The sequence below is a fragment of the Vanacampus margaritifer genome, chromosome 19 (genome assembly GCF_051991255.1).
Source record: "Vanacampus margaritifer isolate UIUO_Vmar chromosome 19, RoL_Vmar_1.0, whole genome shotgun sequence".
In the NCBI taxonomy this organism is placed as follows: Eukaryota; Metazoa; Chordata; class Actinopteri; order Syngnathiformes; family Syngnathidae; genus Vanacampus; species Vanacampus margaritifer.
This window is the reverse complement of record NC_135450.1, coordinates 12,660,915-12,687,559: the sequence shown is the minus strand read 5'-3', so window position 1 is coordinate 12,687,559 and position 26,645 is coordinate 12,660,915. Positions and strand designations below refer to the sequence as shown.

The 26,645-nt window shown below is 36.9% G+C and overlaps 2 protein-coding genes across 5 annotated transcripts; one reads left to right on the top strand and one right to left on the bottom strand.

The window, feature by feature from the left end:
- The first annotated feature begins 171 nt into the window (after positions 1–171).
- On the top strand, positions 172–18,828 carry LOC144039049 (zinc finger protein 106-like). 4 transcript variants are annotated; one of them, XR_013289334.1, is made up of 23 exons: positions 172–309; positions 1,000–1,076; positions 1,153–1,214; positions 1,328–1,528; positions 1,599–2,504; positions 3,602–3,953; positions 4,854–4,914; positions 5,139–5,293; positions 5,368–5,428; positions 5,501–6,173; positions 6,253–6,305; positions 7,674–7,819; positions 9,360–9,494; positions 9,561–9,677; positions 11,348–11,539; positions 11,663–11,725; positions 12,301–12,420; positions 13,854–13,925; positions 14,011–14,082; positions 14,611–14,757; positions 14,830–14,892; positions 18,394–18,618; positions 18,690–18,814. XR_013289334.1 is itself a non-coding variant. In XM_077551945.1 (22 exons), exons 2-21 carry the CDS (start codon positions 1,002–1,004, stop codon positions 14,884–14,886), a joined length of 3,720 nt encoding a protein of 1,239 aa, XP_077408071.1. In that variant the 5' UTR covers positions 172–309; positions 1,000–1,001; the 3' UTR covers positions 14,887–14,892; positions 18,394–18,828. The 4 variants fall into 4 exon arrangements, 3 of the variants coding, with proteins under 3 accessions (XP_077408071.1, XP_077408073.1, XP_077408070.1); XM_077551945.1 differs by having other exon boundaries at positions 18,394–18,828; XM_077551947.1 differs by lacking the exons at positions 18,394–18,618; positions 18,690–18,814 and having other exon boundaries at positions 1,599–1,728; positions 1,819–2,504; positions 14,830–15,688.
- Positions 15,889–25,984, bottom strand: capn3b (calpain 3b). The gene is made up of 23 exons (XM_077551957.1): positions 25,655–25,984; positions 23,888–23,957; positions 23,671–23,789; positions 23,434–23,567; positions 23,169–23,337; positions 22,721–22,804; positions 22,555–22,646; positions 22,327–22,404; positions 21,046–21,206; positions 20,795–20,961; positions 20,705–20,716; positions 19,997–20,205; positions 19,876–19,912; positions 19,256–19,279; positions 19,079–19,162; positions 18,668–18,745; positions 18,541–18,598; positions 18,411–18,475; positions 17,302–17,370; positions 17,151–17,229; positions 16,942–17,058; positions 16,796–16,854; positions 15,889–16,223 (listed from the first exon to the last, which is right to left on the bottom strand). The coding sequence occupies exons 1-23, from the start codon at positions 25,982–25,984 to the stop codon at positions 16,197–16,199; spliced, it is 2,322 nt and encodes a 773-aa protein (XP_077408083.1). The 3' UTR covers positions 15,889–16,196.
- Between the last annotated feature and the right edge of the window lie 661 nt (positions 25,985–26,645).

Genomic DNA, 26,645 nt, shown 5'->3' with positions numbered 1-26,645 from the left:
GAGGAAGTGATCATTTTACTTCCGGGTTGAAACTTCAGGATTAGTCCTTGCTACGATAAAAAAAAACTAAACCTCACATTATCTTGGAATTTAAAATGTACTTTTTTTAAATTTGAATTCATTTTAATGTGCATTTATTTAAATGTATTTCTATGTGGGGGGGGGGGGAAATGTGGCCGTTTTATCCGAGGGTGGGGCGATTAGGTGACGTCAACGAGCATGGCGGCTTCTGAGTGATCGCGCTCATGACCATGTGAACCTTCATGTAGAATTTCCGTTGATTGCTTTGATAAAAGATCAACTATTCCGGTAAGTGTAATCGTTTGAGTACTTGCATTGTTTGCCTGTACTTGCAGCTGTTTATTTTAGGCAAGTGCACTTCGACGTTTGTCGGCCGTTGAGTCCACATCTGGCGCATTAACACGTTGTTGATGTTTTTAAGTTTTAAGTTGTGAATTATTGAATTTGAATCACATTGAGAATTTGGTTATTGCGTAGTAGCAGCAGAAATTCTCAAAGTGTCACCCACCATTCAGTCAGTCAGGAATTTATAGCGACTGAGACATGATTATTACAGGCCTCCACGCGTGCTGGACGTGTTTAATTCAAATGAAATTACACGGGTGACATTTACAATATAAATGATATTTGTTCCATGGACTTGTATACTGTCTTGCCAAGAATCTATTCTCGTTGTCAGTCGAGTCCCCCAAGGGCCTTCAGAATCAACAGTGCACGCCTAAATTGGCCTCACAGTGCCAACTATCTGACCTACAATAAAGTCAACCTTTGTCCATCTGCTGTTTGGTTGGTCAGAAGAACAAAAGATGTTACAGGCAGGTTTTACGAGCAAAACATTCTGGTAGCGATCAACAATCAATATATTTAATAATCAGTATCACCACCAAAGTGGATGAGCTGTATTTTATTTAAACTGTTCATGTTTTTGGTACCAAATGCATAGCCCACCACTGCTTAATTTCATGGTTTCTTTTGCAGACATGGCAACATTTACAAACAAAGGGAGGCCTAAAACTTATTTCTGCATTTTTTGTAATGAGTTGCTATTGAAAGAGGTAAGTTTAAATTTTTATTATACACAGACACACACTGAATATGTACACAAAATATGTGTGTGTGTGTCACCTGTAGAGGATGCACCAGCATATTCATAATCTGAGGCACCACATTGCGCAGGAATCAGAGCTGGGCGAGTGAGTAACATTTATTTGTAATTTAGTACTTCTGCACGTCTGCCTCTGTACTTTGGAGAAAGAATAAATCTTCCGGGTTGTTGAATCTTGCATCTTTTTTTTTTTCCCTACAGTATTCAAGGTCACGATTGCCATGCGTGTCAGGTGGTCTCCATGGAGCTTAACGAGTACGCCCAACATATCACCGGCACTCAACATAAAACCAATTTAGAGAACCTCTGTCAGAGTAAAGTGAAATTCATATCGCTTTACAAGACTCTCACCCCTGACGCTGCCAGGTTTATCCGCCAGAAAAAAAGGGCGCAAAAGCAGAAGTACGAATTTAACTGACTTTTTCTGTTTTCATTTAAGTACTCTGAATTAATGTGCCTGTTTACTTGACAGGAGAAAATATGAACAAATGCAGAAAAATCAACAGAATGCATTTGCAGATAACAGAGATAACAAAGCTAGTGAGAGACGGGCTGGCCAGAAGAAGCAGGCTGGGCAACTGCCACCTAGTGGACAGCAACAGGTGATGCGTCAAGATGCCGGTCCGAATACATCCAAACAGAAGGTGCCGCCGGGGCCTTCGCAAAAAAGCAACCACACTGCTCTCTTCCAGAACAAAGATAACAATCAGCTTGCGGATCAGCACTTAACCGCTAAAAAGAAGCTCTCCCAACACAGCAGTCCAACAGGCGGCGCCACGCAGCAGCCCACGATGGATCATTTGAGCAATTACCCGTACCGGCGCGAGGAGCTGGCCGACTTCACGAGCGATCGTCTCCCTGTTCACGGCAGCACGATCTTCACCCAGGATGAGCGCTGTGCGCCGTCGGAACCCAAGCGAAGCGCGACCGCTTCCAACTCGCAGCCCAAGCCCGCTCCCATCCAAGACATGGGCGTCGGCAACATGCTCCGGGAAATTAGACGAGCGCTGGATATGCGCGAGCCCTGCAAGGCGGATCAAGAAGCCCGGAAGCAAAACGCTGAGGCACCGGAGACCCTCGAAAGGAACGAGGACGCCCCGGATGGCGGACACAATACCACCCCGTGGTATAGCGTCACAGATGAACCCAACACCCCCGCCGGGTCCTCCACCGGCATCCAACCCGACTCCAAAACAAAAGTTCGGCTCGCTCACAAAGTAGCGGACGCTCAAACGTCAGGACAGGACGGTGTGAGAAAGGGGAGCCCAAAGCCGACTTCTACGACTCCCGCTTCAATCGAGCACACGTCTAAGAAAAACTGGAGGCTGATGTTCAGTGAGACCAAGAGCAGGCAGAAGATGAACGAAGGAACGCCCAGGTGAGAGCCTTGTCATATTCTGGCTTCATCATTTTAAAACTTTCATGTGACCTATAGCTTGTGCACCTTTAAGTAGCCAATTACATGCAAACTCATTATAAATGCGAGTCAGCATTCACTTGCCCGTCTAATTAATTCCAAATGCATTTCAGATGTTCTTGTGGGCTTTTCCTGACATGTTTACAGTATGTTTCCTAGCAGATTTTGTGCTAACATTGAAAGGTATCTGGTTGGACAATTAATCAAATTCAAATTGACATCACAGTGTAGTAGAATTTAATATCCATGGAATAAATTAGGGATATAGGCCGATATTGGGCATTTTGACGAATGTCGGTATTGCCCCTTTTAAAAAAAATAAAAAATAATAAAAATAAATCTGACGGCCGATATAAGGTAAATCTAAAAAAAATATTTAATCTCAGGGAGCTATTTATTTAAATTCTCAGTTAACTTTATAATAAATGCTACTGACCCTGGAAACCTCCTGAACCATTCGTTTTTGTTCCACATTAAAACAAAGAGATGTGAAACCTTAAGATTTCAGGTATTCATATTTATTGTAGAAAACTATAGCGAGCTATGCTATTTACTTACTTCATTTTCCCAATTAACTTTTTAAGACATACTAAAAACTTTGGGAGATCCCTAAACGTTTTGTTAGAAATTTAAAAGGATGTCAAGTGTCTAAGATTTAAAAAAAAAAAAAAAAAAACTACATTTTGAAATGTGAAAAATTAAAAAAAAAGAACTCCCACCGCCCTTTTTTATTTATTTATTTATTTATTTTTACAGAAAATTTATATCGGCTTCAAATATGGGTTATCTGCATCCTTGACTACTAATAATCGGCATCGGTAAAAAAAAAAAAGGTCTATCTCTAGAATAAATAGGAAATAACCTGGGACGAGGTAAGTATGTTGAAGTTGGACTAGTTTGAATTCGTTGAGAAATGTCGAAAGTATTTTGAGGAAAAAACATGGAATCATAAAAAAAAAAATACCTGATACCAGGTACCGGTCACATTGTCTCCTATCCATGTAAAAGCTTTTAAGGTCAAAGTATTTTATATTATCATTTGTTGTTTTTGCTCTCAGGTATGGAATTGACTTGGCGACCGCTCTAAATAAGCAAACTCCATTTGACCTGGGAGTCAACGAGGACCTGATACTCTCCGAAGGCTTCCACTGGGAGTCGCTGTCCAATGCGCACGCGGCCCCGCCTCCTTTCCTTCTTTCTCCTTCGCCACCTTGCCTCCTTTCGACACCTCGCCCGCCTTCCAACGACACGACGGCGAGTCCCGGAGAGAGCCCGTCGACGCCACGGGTGCCGGATGACGGAGCGTCTTTGCAACCGGGCAAAGTCTGCGGTCCCACAGTGGCGTCAACATCGGCGAAGGCGGAACCTGAGAATGAGAATAGTAGCGCCAATAAGAGGAAACAACTGCAAGTGAGTTTATTTTTAGAGTGAAAGTGGTGAACCTCTGTTTCTCCAGAAATGGTATCCAGAGATGATGACAATTTTAAAAATGTGCAGAATTTCACAAGTTGCTTCATGTTAAAGATTAGTTAACTCTTAATATGAAAAGAAAAATGCACTGAGCTGTCACCAACGTCTAACAAATGCAATTATGCCATCTAGTGGCAGAAAAATGACCTCAACACAAATCATTATCACACTCGTTCATCTTTTTAATTTTAACTAAATGTTATGAATTATTATAAAATTACTGCATCAATGACAAAAAGATGCAGCCATATTTCTATTAGTTAAAAAAAAAAAAATCCCCACTTTGATGTTAACAAGAGTATGAAAACTTTGAAAAAATATTTGATTGTACATTTAGGACAGATGTAAAATTTGCAATTAATCGTGAGTTAACTATTGAAGTCATGCGATTCATTACGATAAAATTTTTTATTTTTTTTTTCATAATGAATTTATGACAGTGAATGAGTTAACAATAGTATGAAAACTTTGAAAAAATATTTGATTGTACATTTAGAACAGATATAAAATTTGTGATTAATTTCGAGTTAATTATTGAAGTCATGCGATTAATTTCGATTAAAAAACATAATCGCCTGTTGCCCCGAATTTTTAATAATCTTTTTTTTTTAATTAATTTATGGCTATAAAGTTTTTATGCTCTTGTTAACAAGAGTATGAAAACTTTGAAAAAATATTTGATTGTACGTTTGGAACAGATATAAAATTAGCAATTAATCGTGAGTTAACTATTGAAGTTGTGCGATTAATTACGATTAAAAAATGGAATCGCCTGAGATACTCCGTTTGACTTAGGAGGCTACACTATGCATTGAAGAAAACGTCTGTTTGTTTCTGCAGGAAAATGGCGTCCATGAAATGGAGGCTGTTGTAAAAAGGAGGAAAATGAAATCAAACAATGGTAATCCTAATCTTTCATGCACTACACGAGTGGTTCTTAACCTGGTTGGAGGTATCGAACACCACCAGTTCAGCCAATGATGGGGTGAGGACACTGACTCAACCCTAACCCCGAGGTTCAATCAAACCCAGGTTAAGAACCACTGTACTACAACTATTAGCAATCCCATAGCTCCCCATGCTAAAATGCTAATGCTAAAACTCCCCTTTTCCTACTGTTTGTAGACCAGGACCCAATGGACAAGCTTTTGACGGTGTCCCTCAGGGAAGAAGAGCTGAGTCAATCGCTGCAGAACCTGGACAAGTCTCTGGTCCTGGCCCGCAATGTTTTACAGGCAGCCTACACCGATTTACAAAGACTCGTGTTGTTAAGGCGGCAGGTACCAAAATGAACAACAATGAAACGTGTCCACTTAAGAGTTTGCCATGCCTTTATTCGTTTCTGCCATTTTAGTGCACTGCGGAGGTGGACAGTCTGAGAGCCGAGCGTATTGAGATACTACAGAACATGCAAGGTTGACAGTCAAAAAAAAAAGGGGGGGGGGGTAACATTGAGCATATTGACCATATTTGGACTTGTTTTCCAGAAGTGTATGCCGCAAACTCTAATATGGAACAGGATCCGACGACGTCAACAGCAGCATCTACCGATCACATTTTATCCTCCAGGTCTTCCCCTAACATCCTCCCCCCGCCCCCCACCCACACCCGCCGAAGCCCCGAGCCGACGCCTTCCACCAGCCAGCCCCACGCGACCTCGCCGGCTACAACTCCCACGATAGCGACGATCAAACAAGAAGCCGCCATCCCGCCGCCCTCCAGACAGCCCAGTCCACAAGTCCGACCGCTCTCTTCACCTCGCCCGCCTCTGAGTTCTCCCGCAACAGCGGAGGATCCAAATCCATCCAATCAGGAGCGAATTGAAAGATTTTCAAAAAAGAACATTGGTATCGATACAAAAGTTGAGACCAAAGAAGAAGATCTCGCGATAGAAGCCGTAACAGGAAATGATGTCAAGCCTCTCGTTAGAGGAGGTATAAACACGTCTGCCGTAACAAATGTCAAAGTTGACGAGGATGCCGACTTGGTGGAGGTGATGCAGCCCAAATCGGTGGTCATCAACATCGACGAGTCCGAAAACGAGGATTCTCCTGATACGTCGTCAAAGGAACCGAGTCCTCAAGGGTTCCCCCCTAAAGGTGCCGGCGTGGAATGCAATACTTCGAGCACGCAGACTAGTCAGCGGAACCCTTTTAAGATGTGAGCTTGCGGTTTTCAAATTCATATATTTAGTGCCTAACTATTCCGTTTTAAAATGCCCTCTTTACCTTTTGCTTAGGAAAACGGCGTCAATCAGTGTTGAGTTTGAAAGGGAAGCCGCTTCTCCACCAGGTGAGTGGCACGTTTTTTGTTTAAAAGTAGGGTTGTTTGATTTTTTTTTTTTTATTGTATGGTAGTATAATAATAACAATAATACGTTTCATTAGACTCAAAAGGTCCAGGTAAAAGCAAAAAAATATATATTTTTTTTTTTGTTTTTATTTTCACTTTCACTGCCATTGACGGTTATAGGCGTCAAAAATTCAATTCATTAGTTTAAAATATTTTCCACTTTTGTTAACAAGAGTATGAAAGCCTAGAATTTAGAACAGATATTACATTTGTGATTAATCGTGAGTTAACTATTGAAGTCATGCGATTAATTACAATTAAAAATTAGGAGCGTCGGGCACATAATCTTGAACTCATTAACTGCCATTGATGGCTATAAACGTCCAAAATTCATTTGAACTATTTGTATTAGTTCAACATTTTTTTCCACTTTTGTTGAAAATCTATAATTTCTTATTGTACATTTTGCTTTGTACATAAAATTTGTGATTAATCACGAGTTAACTAGTGAAGTCATGCGATTAATTACAATTAAAAACTTAAATCACCTGAGGCCCCAAATTTTTTTATTATTTTTTTTAATTCATTCACTGCCGTTGACGGCTATAAACGTCAAATTCATTTTAACTAATTTCTATTAGTTTAACAATTTTTCCACTTGTTAACAAGAGTATTAAAAAAAATAGAATTTTTTTTATTTCCACATTATTTTCCACTTTTGTTAACAAGAGTATGAAAATATTTTTTTTATTGTACATTTAGAACAGATATTACATTTGTGATTAATCATGAGTTAACTATTGAAGTCATGCGATTAATTACAATTAAAAATTAGGAGCGTCGGGCAATTAAAATCATAATTAATTGCATGACTTACCAGTTAACTCACAATTAATTTCCCACTTTTGTTAACAAGAGTATAAAAACCTAGAAAAAAAAATATTGAACATTAAGAACAGATATAAAAATTTGTGATTAATCGTGAGTGAAGTGAAGTCATGCGATTAATTACAATTAAAAATTTTAATCGCCTGACGCAATTTAAAAAAATAAAAATAAAAGATTGTTAAAAATTAGCAGCGTCAGGCGATTAAAATTTTTAATCGTAATCAATTGCATGACTTTATGAGTTAAATCACGATTAATCACAAATTTTATATCTGTTCTAAATGTACAATATTTTTTTTCTAGGTTTTTATACTCTTGTTAACAAAAGTGGGAAAAATGTTAAACTAATAGAAATAGTTCAAATAAATTGTTGACGTCTATAGCCGTAAATGGCAGTGAATGAGTTAATTTGAGTTATTTTTCGTTCACTATAATAATACCAATTAAGGTCTGCTATGAATTAATTAATTTTGTTAACAGTGATTGGAGAGGAGGAGGAGGGGGAGGATGATCCAGCCTTGGGAGCCTTCACGGGCCACATGGGCCCCGTCCACGGCCTGCAAGTCCACGACGGCTTCTTGTACACATGCTCAGGCGACAACACGGCGCGGGTTTACAGTTTGGCAGTACGGAAGGATTCATGGATAGATATTTGATTTTTTTTTTCTTTACGTGTGCACATATTAAATTGTCACAGCAGCAATATTCATGCATGAATATTTGTGTTAACTCATTCGCGCCCAGCCATTTTCACTGAAGCAGCCCCCTTCGCTCCTGACTGTATTACTGGATTTTGACTGATTTTGCAAGGCCCGCAGAATATTGCTATAAAAACAGGGAAGCTGCCAAAAGAAAGATTCTCTTCTTTCATCAGAAAAAAGAATATTTCTATCTGTTTCCGTTTTGCAGCAATTATCATTAGAATATAGCTAATAATTATTCACAAATCTATCTAGAATTGTGAGTAAATTAGCTTTTTTTCAACATGGCCCTGGTTGATATATTTTGCTCTGCTGCCACCTGCTGGCTGTTTTTTTGTAATAATTACCATTGCTTTAAGCGACCTCTTCAGGTCAGAGGTTTCATCAAAGCCTTCTGTATGCTCTAGCATAAAAAACATATAAATACGTTTTTGGGACCATGGCAATATTGAAAATAGAACATTTGAGTTAATAATGTTGTGCAACTAATAACAGGGTGCATAGCAACATTTAGTGGCCCTTAAAAGAAATTTAAATCTCATTTGAAGTAAACCCCCAAAAAAATATTTTTACCAGTCTCAAAGGCAGCCATTTTGTCTTGTACTGCCATTTGCTTATCAGCTGATGCTGGCATCAGAGTTTAGCTAACAACCAATCACAGCTCAGCTTTCCAATGCCACATGATCAAACTCATAGGCAGCAGGTGAGCCGTGATTGGTCGTTACCTAGGCAACTGTGATGTCATTTTCAGTCAAAAGCCAAAATGACAAAATGGCCGCCACCTCTACGAGATGGATAAAAAACGGTGACTTAATTCATATTCCACAAACGCGATATTAATCAGAATACTGTGTTCAAATTAGTGGAGCTGCATAGAACATATTGTAAAAAAACATTTTTGGGTTGACTTGAAATTGAATGTTTAGATGTGGCATGTTTGCTTATTAACTCATTCACTGCCATTGACGGCTAGAAACGTAAAAAATTCATTTGAACAATTTCTATTAGTTAAAAAAATAATAATTCCACTTAACAAGTATGAAAACCTAGGAAAAAATTATTTATTGTACATTTAGAACGGATAGAAAATGTGTGATTAATTGTGAGTTAACTAGTGAAGTCATGCGATTAATTACAATTAAGAATTTTAATCGCCTGACGAGATGATTATTAAAAATTAGGCGCGTCAAGCGATTACATTTTTTTAGCGTAATTAATCGCATGACTTCAATAGTTAACTCACGATTAACCACAAATGTTATATCTGTTCTAAATGTGCAATAAAAAATATTCTAGGTTTTCATACTCTTGTTAACAAAAGTAGAAAAAAATGTTAAACTAATAGAACAATTTTAATTATTTTTTTACAGTTATAACCGTCAGTGGCAAGAAATGAGTTAAGTAATAAATGTATCGTCCACGGCGGGAAGAAAAATGACTAATGATTCAAACTCCCCTCCGACAGACCCGCGAATGCCAAGGAGTGTTTAAGGGGCACACCAACAAAATCAACTGTCTGCTGGTCTCCTCCTCCCCAAACATGCCAGTCAGACTCTTCACCGGCTCCAGTGACCAGTCTGTTCGCGTCTACAGCATTAAGGTACAAAACATCAGGAAAATGCAAATCCACATTTATTTCAAAATGCTGTTTTTCTCTTGCCGCCAGTCTAAAAAGTGTGTGGAGGCCATCTCACTTCCTGCCCGAGTCCTGTGTTTGCACATTGCGTGGAAGACTTTGTATGTTGGCCTTGCCAATGGATCCGTGGCCACCTGTGATGTAAAGGTAAACGTTCGAATTAGGAGTTAAGTGCAGAATGACAATACGTCCATGAATATTTCAATTTTCATTTTTACACACATAATCTTGAACTCATTAACTGCCATTGATGGCTATAAACGTCAAAAATTCATTTGAACTATTTGTATTAGTTCAACATTTTTTCCACTTTTGTTGAAAATCTATAATTTCTTATTGTACATTTTGCTTTGTACATAAAATTTGTGATTAATCACGAGTTAACTAGTGAAGTCATGCGATTAATTACAATTAAAAACTTTAATCACCTGAGGCCCCAAATTTTTTTATTATTTTTTTTAATTCATTAACTGCCGTTGACGGCTATAAACGTCAAATTCATTTTAACTAATTTCTATTAGTTTAACAATTTTTCCACTTGTTAACAAGAGTATTAAAAAAAATAGAATTTTTTTTATTTCCACATTATTTTCCACTTTTGTTAACAAGAGTATGAAAATATTTTTTTTATTGTACATTTAGAACAGATATACAATTTGTGATTAATCGTGAGTTAACTAGTAAAGTCATGCAATTAATTACAATTAAAATTGTAATCGCCTGACGCCCCAAATTTTTAATAATCTTTTCTTCTTTTTTTAATTCATTCGCTGCCATTGGCTGCTATAAAGGTCAAATTCATTTTAACTAATTTCTATTAGTTTAACAATTTTTCCACTTGTTAAGAAGAGTATTAAAAAAAACTAGAATTTTTTTATTTCCACATTATTTTCCACTTTTGTTAACAACAGTATGAAAATATTTTTTTTATTGTACATTTAGAACAGATATTTGTGTTAGTTTAACATTTTTTTCCACTTTTGTTGAAAATCTAGAATTTTTTATTGTACATAAAATTTGTGATTAATCGTGAGTTAACTAGTAAAGTCATGCAATTAATTACGATTAAAATTGTAATGGCCTGACGCCCCAAATTTTTAATAATCTTTTCTTCTTTTTTTAATTCATTCGTTGCCATTGACTGCTTGCTATAAAGGTCAAATTCATTTTAACTAATTTCTCTTAGTTTAACAATTTTTCCACTTGTTAACAAGAGTATTAAAAAACCTAGAATTTTTTTATTTCCACATTATTTTCCACTTTTGTTAACAAGAGTATGAAAAGATTTTTTTTATTGTACATCTAGAACAGATATTTGTGTTAGTTTAACATTTTTTTCCACTTTTGTTGAAAATCTAGAATTTTTTATTGTACATAAAATTTGTGATTAATCGTGAGTTAACTAGTAAAGTCATGCAATTAATTACGATTAAAATTGTAATGGCCTGACGCCCCAAATTTTTAATAATCTTTTCTTCTTTTTTTAATTCATTCGTTGCCATTGACTGCTTGCTATAAAGGTCAAATTCATTTTAACTAATTTCTCTTAGTTTAACAATTTTTCCACTTGTTAACAAGAGTATTAAAAAACCTAGAATTTTTTTATTGTACACTTAGAACATAATAGAATTTGTGATTAATCGTGAGTTAACTAGGGAAGTCATGTGATTAATTACAATTAAAAACATTTAATCTCCTCTTGCCCCTATTTTTTAATATATATATATTTTTTTATGAATTTATGGCAGTGAATTAAAAAAAAAAAAAAAAGCACATTGCATATTTTTTCCAACAATGTCTACCCCCCCTGAATCTAGACTTTAAAACCTCTGGACGTGTTTGAGTGCCACGGCCCTCGAGGGGTCAGCTGCCTCGGCACGTCGCAGGAAGGCGCCCGCCGGGTGCTGCTGGTCGGCTCCTACGACAGCACCATCAGCGTGCGGGACGCCAGGAACGGTTTGCTGCTGCGCTCGCTGGAAGGCCACACCAAGACCGTGCTCTGTATGAAGGTGAGGGGACGGATTGCTGAGAATGATCCATGCTTCCATTTTTTTTCCCCCCGCCCCGCTTGGCCTTATCAAAGGTCGCTTTGGGCAAGAGGACTTGGCTTATTTATGTTTGGGTTCTGCCAGGTGGTGAAGGAAATGGTGTTCAGCGGCTCCAGTGACACGTCTATTCATGCTCACAACATTCATGTAAGTGGAGTTAATTTTTTTAAATCATTATTATTATTATTATTAACTCATTCGCTGCCATTAGCGGCTATAGACGTCAAAAATTCATTTTACCTATACGGCTATAGACGCCAAAAATAAATTTGAACAATTTCTATGAGTTTAACATTTTTTCCCACTTTTGTTAACAAGAGTATGAAAACCTAGAATGTTTTTTTATTGTACATTTAGAACAGATAATTAATAATAATCTTTTTTTTTTAAAGAAAAGATTATTAAAAATGTTTAAAAAAAAGAAGTTAAAATTACTTCTTTTTTTTTAACAAAGAAAAGATTATTTAAAATTAGGGGCGTCAGCCAATTAATTTTTTTCGTAATTAATCGCATGACTTCACTAGTTAACTCACGATTTTTCTAGGTTTTCATACTCTGGTTAACAAAAGTGGAAAAAAATGTAAACTAATAGAAATAGTTCAAATTAATTTGACGTCTATAGGCGTCAATGGCAGTGAATGAGTTAAAAATCAATGTTTTCACATAATAGGGAGCCATGCTCGTCAACTGTCCTTTCATGTCTCTCTTTTGTGTCCATGCAGACGGGTCAGTTGATGCAGATCTTCAAGGGTCACGGTCAAGCCGTCACCTCAATCGTCATCTTAGGGAACGTGATGGTGACCAGCTGCCTGGACAAGCTGGTTCGAGTTTACGAACTCAAGGTAGGTTGCTCTGCAATACAGATGTCTTGACGTGAATTTATGTTTCTTCTTTTAAGCCGTGTAGTCTACGTTCATATATTTCTGAATATTGACGTTGTGTTAATTCCAAAAGATGAGAACTGTGCGAGAGCTAATATTTTTGACGAGCCTTACGGAGGTGAAGATGGTTTGTTTGTCTTGAATAATTTCAAAATGTATGTAACATTCATTCTAGGGGTGTCAGGCGATTAAATGTTTTAATCGTAATTAATTGCATGGCTTCAATAGTTAACTCGAGATTATTCGCAAATTTGATATCTCTTCTAAATGTACAATAAAATATTTGTTGCCAAGTTTTCATACTCTTGTTAACTCATCCACTGTCATAAATTCACTATGAAAAAAAAAAGATTTTTTAAAATTTTGGGGCATCAGGCGATTACAATTTTTAATCGTAATTAATCGCATGACTTCAATAGTTAACTCACGATTAATTGCAAATTTTATATCTGTCCTAAATGTACAATCAAATATTTTTTCAAAGTTTTCATACTCTTGTTAACATAAAAGTGGAAAAAAAATTAAATTAATAGAAATATGGCTGCATCTTTTACTCATTGATACAGTAATTTCATAATAATTCATAAAATAGAGTTAAAATTAAAAATATGTTCTGAACTGTAAAAAACGAGTGTGATGTTGATTTGTGTTGAAGTCATTTTTCTGCCACTAGATGGCATAATTGCATTTGTAAGACGTTGGTGACAGCTCAGTGCATTTTTCTTTTCATATTAAGAGCTATCTAATCTTAAGTAACTTGTGAAATTGTGAACATTTTTAAAATAGTAAATGACAACTTGACTGACCCTAGTCTCCACAAATATATGCATTATTATTAAATTTATTACTGCTTAATTTTGACGTGGACATGTCCCAGTACAGTTTTTCCAAGTAAGGGGCGGTCATTAATTGCGCGTAAATTTTTTTCGTGGCATTAAAGGAGTTAATGCTTGTAACACCCTATAATGAAAATGTAATAACATTTCGATCAAAAATGCAATAAAACCCAATAATGTAATAATTTCACCAATAAGGTAATAAAAAAATCCCGACTGATATCGTAGAAACATTTTGCTTTGTTACATCATCAGATTGTAACCCAGAAGTCTTTGCAACAGGGCAGCTCTTATCAAGTGGGCGGAGCTTCATTTGATTAACTCTCTGCAGAGTTGTTTTAACACTAAATAAGTTAACTATCAAATAACTCCAAACAATGACCTCCATTTAAATCAGACAATGTTAAAAATACACTTTGGGTGATTGAAATCAACTTTAAAACATTTAGCACCAAAATTTCAACACTACAATATTTTTTTGTTTGATTTTTGGAGTTTAGGCCGAAAATGGTGTGGACGCATCTTACCTGTCAATTTCGTTTTTTTGTTACTTTCTAGACCCACGACCGCTTGCAGGTGTACGGCGGTCACAACGACATGGTGATGTGCATGGCCGTCCACAAGAGCGTGGTAAGTGGACTTGAAAGACGGCCGGGTTCCGGGCTCCCCCTTTTTCGCCGTCGTTTCGTTTCACCGTCTCGCTCGCTTCACGCAGATCTACACGGGTTGCTACGACGGAACCGTTCAAGCTGTCAAACTCAACCTGATGAAGAATTACCGCTGTTGGGTAAGAAAGAAAAACCTTTAGGACCTTCTTAACTCTTTGACTGCCAGACGTTTTCAGAAAAGGGATGCTGTGGGTGCCAGCTGATTTAAGCATTTTTGACTGATCTTTCAAGGTCCACAGAAAATTATGTGTTTGGACTATGGAAACACACATACTACCAAATGAAAGATTGGACTCTCATCTTTCATCAGAAAAAAAAGTTTGTTTCTACCTTATTCCGTTTTTCAGTAATCAACAATAGAAAATGGTTAGTTTCACCTGTTTTGAAAAAAAAAACGTCTTTTAACGTCTTTGGCACTCCTCCATAGGATTTTACTAAACGTTATTTAACGTTTTTGGCAGTCAAAGAGTTAAACCTCTTTTGGGACTCAATTGTGTTTTGGACTAAAAGAGAAACTGGCAAAATTTGGAGGTACACGCTTTTTATTGGACAACAATATCAAAAAGTGTGGCCAGGAAAAGCCCCCCCCCCCCCAAAAAAAAAATCAAAATAATGATTCCCCTCCATTATTTTTGTGTGCACGGCAGTGGCAAAATTGCTGTCTGATTTTCGGCATGACTGAGCACCTGCTCCAGCACCTCGTCAGGCGCCACACCAATCCCAATCTGGAGACGGTCACTTGTCGCTGGAAAGGATGCCGAGCATTTTTCGCCACGCAGAAGGCAGTCAGGGAGGTAATTTAACATCCCAGAGGTAACGATTATCGTGTGATGAATCCAGTCATGTGATGGTGATGATGTGTGCAGGAGTTCCCCGATCATATGCAGACTCATGTGGATGTGGAAAATAAGGTGGAGTCATGAGGAGAGGTGCGCCGATGCCGTTTTCTTCTTTCACTTCATTTTTCTGTTTCCATACGTTTCACGTGTTATTTCAGATTTTCAATGAAGACACACGTTGAAATGTTTTTTTTTGTTGTTGTTTTTTTTGCATTTGCGTCTTCTGTTATTTGGGCAAATCTGTAGGTTTTTTTTTTTTCTTCTTGTTAATCATCTCGTTCACCAGAAAGTGTTCAAATAATAAGTGTGAAATTAACATGTACAGAAAGACAAGCTCATTTTTGGAAATAAAAACCGAACAAAAATAAAATGGTTCTAGTACAGCATTATTAGACAGCAAAATGAAAAATATCATGTCGATATCAAACAATCTCTCGGATGAGTGGGAAGCTCGTTTGGTGACAGGATATTGAGACTCAAAATTAACTCATTCACTGCCATTGACGGCTATAGACGTCAAAAATTAATTTGAACTATTTCTATTAGTTTAACATTTTTTCCCACTTTTGTTAACAAGAGTGTGAAAAGCTAGGATTTTTTTTTTATTGTACATTTAAAACCGATATAAAATTTGTGATTAATCATGAGGTGTTTTTTTGTAGTTGATCAGGGGCAGACAAAACAAGTTTTACTTCTTTCTGTCCCCTTTCGTTCTTTTGCTTTACTTGGAATTTAAATATTGTTTTTTATTGTCTTTTTTTCTTTTAAAAATTTATGAAATAAATTGATTGAGTTAACTAGTGAAGTCATGCAATTAATTATGATAAAAAAAAATTCCAACGCCTGACGCCCCTAATTTTTAATCATCTTTTCTTAAAAAAAAAAAAAAAAAGATTAAAACTAAAAAAAAATTAATTAAAAAAAAAAAGATAGAAAAAAAGATTATTAAGAATTCGTCAGGGGATTGAATTTATTTCCGTAATTAATCGCATGACTTCACTAGTTAACTCACGATTAATCAAAAATTTTATATCTGTTCTAAATGTACAATCATTTTTTTTTCTAGGTTTTCATACTCTTGTATGTAACTCTTGTTCCCAAAAGTGGGAAAAAGTTAAAACTAATAGAAATAGTTCAAATGAATTTTTGACGTCTATAGCCGTCATTGGCAGTGAATGCGTTAATTGATCAATCAAGGCACAATTTGTATTCATTTTGAAACTTTCTATATAAATAAATGTGAATAATCCGGACAATGTGGAAACTGCAAATAATTCTGGTTGGTCTACAAAAAAAAAAAACTGTCTTTTGACTACTGGAGTGTGTATTTAATTTTAGTAAGTCCATTGTCCATTAAGACTTGCTTGTAGAGGCTAATTCTTGCGTGGAGATATTTAAGAATACATGGTCAGCTGAAGCCACTGAAGAGAAAGAAGGGAAAAAGATGTGTGTTTTTTCCAGGTATGTGTATATATATATATATATATATATATATATATATATATATATATTGTCGCTGCTATGTGAAAAACACTTATGTCCATATATATATATATATATATATAACGTATTAAAAAAAAAACTATGTATATATATATAAAACGTATAAAAAAAATCTATATATATATAAAACTTATTTTAAAAAAAAATATATATATATAAAACATATTAAAAAAATATATATATATATATATATATATATAAAACGTATAAAAATATATATATATATATATATATATAAAACGTAGAAAAAAAAATATATATATATAAAACGTATAAAAAAATATATATAACGTATAAAAAAAAATATTAAAAAAAAAAAATATTTTTTTTTAAGTTTAGTTTTTGGGATGTCTGCATTCACTTTCATCGTCAAAAATGGAGATCAGTGTTTTTCACATAGCAGTCACCATATATTCTAATATATAATATATTAAAGTCAATTTCCAGTAAATGTTTTGAAAATATAGCCACTAAATGTTCTATGGCTCACCTCCAACACATTGAGTTTGATGAGTCCATCTCCATCCTTGTCAAAAGCCTTGAAAGCCCCTACAGGGAAACACGGGAACACAATTTGCATATATAGGCGTCGTCCACATGCAGATTAGCTCACAACATCCTGCCATGTTGACATACTGAACATGCCCTCCAGCCTGACAAAACAGCAAATGTAGCTGTCGAAATCGATGTTGAGGTGCTTGTCCGCGTAGCGCATGGCGATGATGTCATACAGCTGTTTGTTGAGGTGGAGGCCTTAAACGTGACGCAGATCAGATCAACACCAAAGACACCAATTGACGTAGACTCGATAATACCACACGGGGGATTTTTGCCACGCCTCTCACCTGCGTCATTGACAGCGTTCCTCATTTCAAAACTGCTAATGGAGCCGGTTTGCTCTTTGTCGTAACGTTTGAAGATCACCTGCAAACACACATCGGATTCAAAGCCGATTTTCACGGTATTGATGATGCAACAAGACGGAAATAAACTTACGTGCCACTGCTTGATTTTTCTCCACAAGTGTTTAAACTCCTGGAGATTTAGTTTTCCTGTCCCATCCGTCTGGAATTTGGGAAAAACTTAAGGAGAGTTCTATTCAAACATATTTTACTACTATATGTGACGCGGGTGGGCAAAATACAAAAATACTTGCACTGAATGAAGTTCATTTTTGATCATACATTTTCCAATGCATGTATTAAAGACCCACTATCCTAACCCAACAACTAAGGATTTAAAGCAAACAACAAAATAACCACATTCCCCAAAAAAATTCTCTCTTGCATAAAAATAACCATTCAAGGTCGTCACAAAACTACTGAACAAGAAACCAATATTATGTACAAGAATTCATTTTGTGCATTTTTTCCCAACACATTAATCAACGTATTAATTTGTCCTGCATATCATTCCAAATCTGCAAAAAAAAAAATATTAGGCCTTCTCACAATGTAGAAGAAGAAGATCCAGTGTAAGTGCAACTAACACGTCTGCCATCTAGTGATGATTGTTGATATTACAACTTCAAAACTACAGTTAACGAATGTTGTGGATTTTTTTTTTCATAATATTTTTTCATATTTAAAAAAAAATAATAATATTCTCTCTAATTTTGCCATATTTGTCACAGAAAAGGTATATTGAATGTTTATTAAAGTTTTATGAAGAATTTTGGTTGGTTTAAAAAAAAAATAAAATAAGGAAAAACCTAGATAACTTCGTCACATCACTGTTTTGTGTTTTTTGTAGAAATATCTAAAATCTTTTAAGGGGAAAATACTAAACTTTTCACAAGTCTGAATGTGAATGTTTAATTCTCATAGATAAGCTGTGCACATGTATGCAACCCAACCAATATAATCTTAGTTTATTTGTATAATTGTATTTTTTAAATTTTTATTATTATTATTTTTTTTTTTTTTTTACCAAGTTGTACAAATTATAGGTCACACTAAATGGTGTTAAACATTCTGAAATGATTTATCTTCGAGTTGGACAGGGGTGTGTAGACTTTTTATAACTGCCGTACCTACCCACCTTATTATGTAAGCACTCCAGTGACCCTTTTTATTTGCTTCACACCAGCATAATGTCAAGGATACATCCATCAGGGCGATCATACTGCGACACGTCTCCAGACTAAAACCCTCCATCGACTTTTCATGCACTGCGGGGAAAAAGAAACATCTTCGAGCGGGAACGCCGGACTGATGTTTGCGTAAGCCGACTCACGTTTGGAGACCACGTTCTTCATTATGGTCTGGAGCTCGTTGGCACAGATCTGCATGTCCTGACGGGGGCCGACGAGCGGTACGTTAACGTCATAGTCGAGGTTGAAAATAATCATAATGATATTTACCTCGCCGGCTATTTGTTTGTAGATGTCGCGGAATTGTTTCTCCTCTTCAGTTTCTTCCTCTGGCTGGAGGAGTTTTTTCTGCTCAACAAAATAAAAATGCCATGTGAACATCACACATTAGTTGGAGATACCATAAGCACATATGGAAGAAGAAAAAAAAAAAAAACAGGTGTTGGCGTCATTTGAGATGAGCTGGCAGAGAGGTCAATTCTTTTATCCCCACTGATGTTATTCGAGCCACTCTAGCTTACATTTCATTTCACAAGCCATAAATGACCCAGGTTAAAGTCCCTGCATGGAAACTATTATTAACAAAGGTGAAAAAAAATGTTAAACTAATACAAATAGTTGAAATAAATTTTTGACGTCTATAGCCGTCAATGGCAGTGAACGAGTTAAAATTAAAATTACTTTTGGCTGCTTCTTCTCCCCCTGAATGCCGTCGTGTGAGATTTCTTTGTTGGCGAATGCTCGATCGGACACGTACACGATAGGCTGGAAAACAAAAATGAAACAAATAGAGGATTGTTAAAATGAAGTTACTTGATCGGATGAGCTGGTCGGTGCAAAATGTCAAACGCGCATTACCTTGTCCTTCCTTTTCTTGTCTTGCTGATGACCAATAAGACAAGGATGGTGAGATGAAATGGATTAAAATGTGTCGAGAGAGAGAGATATGACCATGGACAAAAGTATTGGGACACCCCGGGCCCCAGACAGATAGAACTAGGTGTCCCAATACTTTTGTCATGAAAATGAGAAATGGTCATGTTAATTATATCAAGCCTGACTTTGACTACACTGAAATGAAACCGTGCATTACTCACTGCAATATCAAATAGAAATTATTTTTAACTCTTTGACTGCCAAAAACGTTAAATAACGTTTAGTAAAATCCTATGGAGGAGTGCCAAAGACGTTAAAAGACGTTTTTTTTTTTTTTTTTAACAGAGGTGAAACTAACCATTTTCTATTGTTGATTACTGAAAAATGGAATAAGGTAGAAACAAACTTTTTTTTCTGATGAAAGATGAGAGTCCAATCTTTCATTTGGTAGTATGTGTGTTTCCATAGTCCAAACACATAATTTTCTGTGGACCTTGAAAGACCAGTCAAAAATGCTTAAATCGGCTGGCACCTGCGACATCCCTTTTCTGAAAACGTCTGGCAGTCAAAGAGTTAACTACAGTTACAATCATGGGACAAACCCGAGTCTGATCCGCGCCGATGGTGTTCTCCGCTTCCCTGCGAAGCACATGAAAAGACATCAATTCCAATGAGGCTTGATATCATGGCGATGACCAATAACGAGCGGGCAGACGTCCTTACTCGGAGGTGCTCCGGTTCTCGGAAAAGACCCTCAGGATGAACTGACCCTCTTCATGAGGCTCAAATGTGGTGGGGATGATGACGTATTTTCCCGGGGGCAGTCTGACGCGCTCTGTGATTTCGCGCAGATTCATGTAAAGTTTGCATTTGGCCTTGGAGGCGTTGTAAAGGAAGAAGTCCTTTTGGAGATGTCGACTTTGGCCACTCAGCTGAGGCATATAAACAGCATTTTTGTATTTTTATTTTTTAAAGAACGTCAACAAACATATTCTTGACAATAATATGTTATATGTGCCCTCCTAGTCTAAACACAGCATTCCGATTTAAGATTTCACTCGTGGAAGTTGAATTAAGCATCAATTTAGCCATCTCGGGGCGGCCATTTTGTTTGGACCGCCACTTGCTGTTGACTTAAAATGACATCACTCTTACTCATGGCTAAAGTAACGACCAAACACGGCTCACCTGTTAAGTTTGGTCACGTGACATTTGCAAAGCTGAGCTGTGATTGTCGTTAGCTGAGCCCTCAGCAACTGTGATGTCATTTACAGTTGACAGCAAATGCAAAATGGCCGCCCCAATGAGATGGATAAAAATGGTTGGATTTTGCTGCTCAATTAAAGAGTTATTGGAAGATAATTCAAAAATATATATTTTTAAAAGAATATGATTTTTAGAATGTTTTGACTTCAGTATTGGTTTGCGTACCTCTTTTGGCACCTGCAAAAAAAAAAAAAAATCATCTGTTACATGCTTGCTCTCTGCTGATTGGCTGAAATCTGGTGACGCAATCATTACCTCGTAGATAGAAAATCCAATGGTAAGGAACCTGGGACCTAGCTGCTTCTGTATGCGGCGACCTTTCTGCATGAGAGCCACGACCACGGTGCAAAGTTCCTGCTTGTCCTCTGGGTCGTCGTCCTCATACAGCTGCAAGTGATACTGAGGGTTCGTCCAGAAGGTATCTGTCAAAAATGTGCGTGTAGAGGAGTACAAACGTCAATCAGTTGTTTGCTAATGCGATTTGGTGAAAAACTCGACCTCCCCACCTGGGAAGTTCCTACAACCCCCCGCGGAGCTGCCTCGCACCCATCGACCCTCGTTGACGGACACGCTCCAGCTGTGCCTTTCGTCGCCCTGTAGCGTGTCGGGCGTCAGGTTGCAGATCTCCAGTTTGGTGTAGTTGGTCATGAAGTCGTCAAAGGACATCCTGGGCGGGAATGTGAAAGAGGAGGCTTCATGGAAATGTTTTTTTTTTTAACACTAGATAATATTTAGCTTTACAAACCCAAGTCATGTTGATGCTATCCTGACTTGTAATAAGGAGAATAGTGTCTCTGCTGTTGCCATGGTAACCCAGAGCATAGTAATGGACCAGCTCGGACATTTATCATGTTGTGTTAGCACCAGCACAAACGATAACATTTGCGCTAGTGTTAACACGACTAATTATGCTATGTTAGCACTAGCATAAATAAATAATATTTGCTTGATTATTTCATCAAAATAACCCACTCATAAAAAAATTATATAGCAAGTTTTGCACTTATTTCTGGCTATAAGAGGCCAGCTTTTGTTACCATGACGACCGGGGCCGCAGCTTGAGTGTTAGATTAGAGCGGTTATTAGTTTCAGGGCCAGACGGAAAAGTCCAAAGACCCAAAAATAAAATTAAAAAAACATTTTCACTTGTGAAGGCAGCACTTCATAAACGTTGTGGAAATTTGGTTTATCCATTTATTATTTTTCACATTTATTCATTGCATTAAATAATTGGTTATTTGAATTATTTTAAAGAATTAAAAATTGGGTAAAATAAAGAACTTTATGTAACATTTTTCATTTGTTAATTTAATTAAATGATAAAAAATGACTATGAATTATTTAACTATAATTAACTTTTTTCTTTTCTTTTTTTCAGATAAAATGCAAAAAAAATTTGGCAAATTTATCATATTAAATTAATAAACTATTTCCCAACCAAAGATACATTTTTTAAAGAATTAAAAATTGGGTAAAATAAAGAACTTTACGTAACATTTTTCATTTGTTAATTTAATTAAATGATAAAAATGACCATGAATTATTTAACTATAATTAACTTTTTTCTTTTATTTTTTTCAGATAAAATGCAAAAAAAAATTGCCAAATTTATCATATTAAATTAATAAACTATTTCCCAACCAAAGATACCTTTTTTTTTTTTAATAATTATTTGCTTACACCTTGGTAAAATATTACAAATATTACATTTATACTCTCACTGGTATTTTATTTATTATTATTATTGTTATTGTATTATTATTTTTTAACGAACGATTTTTACTCACCAGAACTCACTTTCCTCAACAGTTTGCTTTTTAAGGTTGTCCCTGTCTGCAATAGAAATCGTGGACCATTCCTTAGAACTGGGGAAAAAAATAGCAAACATAAACAGTAGAGTTGGTGTTATTTTGCAATTTTTGCACTTTTACTACCTCCATATAGCATTCTGTATTCCATGCAGGGGAGGGGAAAAAAAGACACATTATAGGCACAAACGTTTTCCCAGATTTTACTTTGCGCTCCATGGCCCCTTCCACAGCACTCGGCCCCAGGGATTGCGCAAGCGGATTAGGCGAATTTTGCTGTCCTTTGCAGCCTCGTCACACTAGAAAGACAGTATTTACCGAGATCACTTTTGTCTCATAGTAAAAAGAAAATACATGTGGAATGAATTTTTACCTCCTCCAGGGCAATGATGGAGTAGGCGTGTCCTCGGACCAGTCCAAGTTCCGTTTTAGACTCCATTTCACTGGGGGAGGTAACCTGGGCAACATAGTTTTATAGCTAAGTGTGCATGTGTGAAGATGAATGTTTCACTAGTTGGTTTGTTTAGTAGAGAAATGGTTTCATGTCAAAAATTTATTTATTTTTTTGTAATGCCATGGACCGCTAAAAATGGACGACGGGCCGCGAAAAGCACTCAGGCCATAGTTTGGACATGAAGAGGATTTTTATTTTATTTTTTTTATTTTTATTTTTTTTTGTGTGTGTGTGTATGCAAACGGTGGGAAATAAAGTTTTTTTTTTTTTTTTTTTTTACTTAGATAAAAAAATAATCTTTTGCCATTTGTGAAAGAATTGAACCGAAAATGGTACAAATGTGAAATGTGTCATGTGACGCACTCACATCGATGGAGCAGCCCATCAGCGAGCCTCTCTGCAGAGCCTTCTTCATGATCTTATAGATCTCTTTGGGCGCCTCGGACAGCTCGAAGAACTCCGTCACCCCTCCTGTGAAGTCCTCCATGGCTTCCAAAGTGTTCCCTCCCCTCAGGGCCTCGTAGGATCCGTTCAGCCTGAGAGCGGACCACCGTTACGCAATACTCATCTTTTGAATTGTGTTCTTTGTAAAAAAAAAAAAAAAAAGAGATCCAAGAATGTTGCATTCTTACTTAGCATAGGCTTTCTCTAAAAGCGCGCTCCAGAATTCGTTCTCTCGGTAAGATTTGGTGAACACCAGCCGGTTGTTGTAGGTTGGGATGCGGTCGTCGACAACCACATCGATCCACTCGCCGTAACGCCAGAACTGGACACAGAATATATCAAACGCAGAAAGTGCTGAATTAGAATAACTACACTTGTTTAGTTGATTATTGGACTGTACGCAGCTGCAAAATAAGCCAAACAACCTGGAAATGGAAAATTCCGGCATAGTTTTCCGTGAAGCTCTGATCCCGAGGAATCACTCTGTAGAGAAGCTTCTCGTTCAGAGTCAGGCAGGCGATGGCGGCCAGCAGCCAGCAGTCACCTGGCGGCGGCAGATACAAACATATACGCTACATCTTCCGAACATGTTTGACTGAGAAACTTTATTTAAAAAAACTAAAAAAACGCTGATTCATTTACCCAACTCTCCCTGGCAGATGTCAGTCCTGCTAGCTGCATCCACAATGAATTGAGGGTTTTCACATATTTCCTGGCACGGGAAAGAAAAAAGTAATTCATGTCAGAACTGTAACTGTAAAACAGTAAACGTACATGCCAGAAATATTAAATTCTTTGATTGCTGGAATTGGAATAGCAGCTGAGTCCCTCCATGCTAACCGCTATTTAGCCAAGTGGGAATCGCAGTTGTTTATTTATTTATTATACGTTTCTCTATACTCTCAACTTTTTTTTTTTTTAGCTCTCATTTTAGCACTTTAATGGAGATTAATTGCTAACATATTTCACGATTAGGCTCATACAGAAAAATGAACATGAGCCGGTCTACTTGTTTTTTTGTTAGCCTAGCTTGACCTCCAAGATGGCGGACAAACAAATGCCAACTTGCTTCCTGGTTCCCTTGACCTGCTCCGAGCTGGTTTAATCTACTTTCAGTCATCAAATTGTCAAGTGAGCCAGGTGTATGTTCCCCCCAAAAATATTTTAAAAATCATAATGACAGTGCAGTATTTTGAAATAGGACCTAGCTATAAATCTGTGTTTACTAATCTAAATATGACATTTGCCGTGACTGACAAGACCAGGGTGCAAGCCAAACCCCAGCTGGGACCTTTGAGCGGCTCACTTCCATTTGTCACATATTCAGAGGCAAACAGCTGCTACAGTTCTCCGGGTCACAACCTCTCAATGTTGTCTTAAATCCAGCCCGGCTAGCTCCTCTTAACTAACACATCTCTGTTATGGCTGCCTTGTACTACTGACGGCAACTTTTTAATGCGCTATGTAACTCTATCACGTACACAAACATATGGTTTACCATAGCTTCATGTCACGAATAAAAGACAAAATCCCGAGATGGGGTTCAAATTTCTCACTGGGGTCGGTCGTGTAATTAAGGTGAAATGGGACACTGCATTAGTGATATTATTAGTAGCATAAAAGCACTTTAGCACATGTTGGTAGTGTTCTCACTGGCCACAATATTAGGTACATGTCTCATCATCGGCATGGAAACAAACAGCTCAGTTATATAAACATATTAAATTAATCAAAATTTGAGGCTGGCTTTTTTATTATTGACTTATTTTTTAGCTCAATATTCCACAGTTAAATATTAAATGGAGCACTTGCACTCCTAATGTTGCTAATTTAAACTTTTTTTTAGTTTAAGTTAAAGTTAAGTGTCATTTGGGGCGTATTATATTGGTTTAGACGATTTTTGTATTATTATTTCTTGGTAACAGCTCGGGCAATTTTTTTTATTTATTCTTGTATATTATTATTATTTTTAATTGGTAATTTCTTACACTTTTGAGTGTTTGTTGCCTGTGAGTTTTCCCTTTTTGTATGTTAAAAAACGAACATAATAATTATAAATGGTATTTATTAGTCATTTGTGTCTCATACTTATAATACTAATGATAAAAGTGTAGCACTTGAAAAAATGAAAATAAAAAAAAGTCAAGTCAAGCCCCTTGAGGGATTTCTTGGGGGTTTCCCTGTCATTTGTTTTATTTTATTTTTATAACCCAAATGTGTTACAACTACATGTGCTTTGTTGTGTTTATAAGTATTTTTAATATGTGCCTAAATAAATGAAAAATGAAAAAAAAAAGCATCACTTTAAATACGTATAACGTATCCAGCATTTTGGCTACAAGTCAGACATTCAGCATCACTCTGCAGACCTCCATGCAAACCCGTTACCATGACCCCCCCCCCACCCACCGAGGGTCGTTTCCACACAAACTTCATGGAGGGCTTGTGGTGGCTGTAGAAGAGCGAGGAGTCACAGGCCGGGAAAAGAGGATCCTCGAAGAGAACCTTCTTCCTGACGTATTTGTCTCGCAGCTCCATGAAGGTCTTGAGACGCTTGGCATCCCTGACGGCCTCGTTTCTGCTCAGGATGGCCGAGTAGATGGAGTTGGCTCCGGCTAAGGGGTAGTCTGCCTGCTCGTCGGGCACCTGCGACGCTTCCGTTTCCCGGAGCACTCGCACGCTCGTATCCTCCACCAGAGGCACTTTATCATCCTGGTCTTCCATTTTCTCTCCACTCATCTATCCTATAGATAGCGATGTGGATTTCAGTCTCGAAATACTTTGCTGTCGTTGAGACAGTGGGTCGGCTTGTAAAACAAGTCCAAGGAAGTGTCCTGTGCAGCTGCACCGGTGATCACTTTGAGTTCAAGTTTATCGGCTGTAAATAGTGACACCCAAGTCAACTCTCACGCTCTTGAGCGCTGGGGTTAAATATAGGCCCCTCACAAGGAGGGGAGGGGGCTTCTGGGAGGCTCGCTCTAAAAATACACATCAGGAGAAGTATACGTGGTCGATACAACATTTGTGAACAATGAAAAGATTTCTTTTTTTTTTTTGCAGGGGGCTCTATTTATTTATTTAGTTTTAACGAGTTTTTCAGAATATTTATTTTCCTGTTTCTTGGAATATTTTTTTCTCTTTTTCTAGAAAAAAAAATCGACACTCCCCCAAAAATATTCAGTGTGAATGCAATGTGCTTCCGTATGCTCTGTTTTTCTGAAATTTTCTGAATATTTTTAAATGACAGGGGGAAAAATAAAAAAAATTAAAAAATCCATAAAACAGAAAATTAAAGCAAACAAACAAAACAAATTTTGTTCAAGTTCCGTATCCGTACTTCTGTGTGTAAAAAAAAAAAGCGCTACTTAAAAAAAATATTTATCAAATAAAATGGGAGGAC

Bases quoted from the DNA above. Each gene is read 5' to 3' on its own strand.
- LOC144039049 (XM_077551945.1), top strand. From the start codon at position 1,002: ATGGCAACATTTACAAACAAAGGGAGGCCTAAAACTTATTTCTGCATT. The intron at 4,915-5,138 runs GTAATCCTAATC...TACTGTTTGTAG, and splicing joins GAAAATGAAATCAAACAATG to ACCAGGACCCAATGGACAAG. The intron at 11,726-12,300 runs GTAAGTGGAGTT...GTGTCCATGCAG, and splicing joins TTCATGCTCACAACATTCAT to ACGGGTCAGTTGATGCAGAT.
- capn3b (XM_077551957.1), bottom strand. From the start codon at position 25,984: ATGAGTGGAGAGAAAATGGAAGACCAGGATGATAAAGTGCCTCTGGTG. The intron at 23,958-25,654 runs GTGGGTGGGGGG...TTCCCGTGCCAG, and splicing joins TTGTGTGGAAACGACCCTCG to GAAATATGTGAAAACCCTCA. The intron at 19,913-19,996 runs GTAAGGACGTCT...TGTGCTTCGCAG, and splicing joins GAGAACCGGAGCACCTCCGA to GGAAGCGGAGAACACCATCG.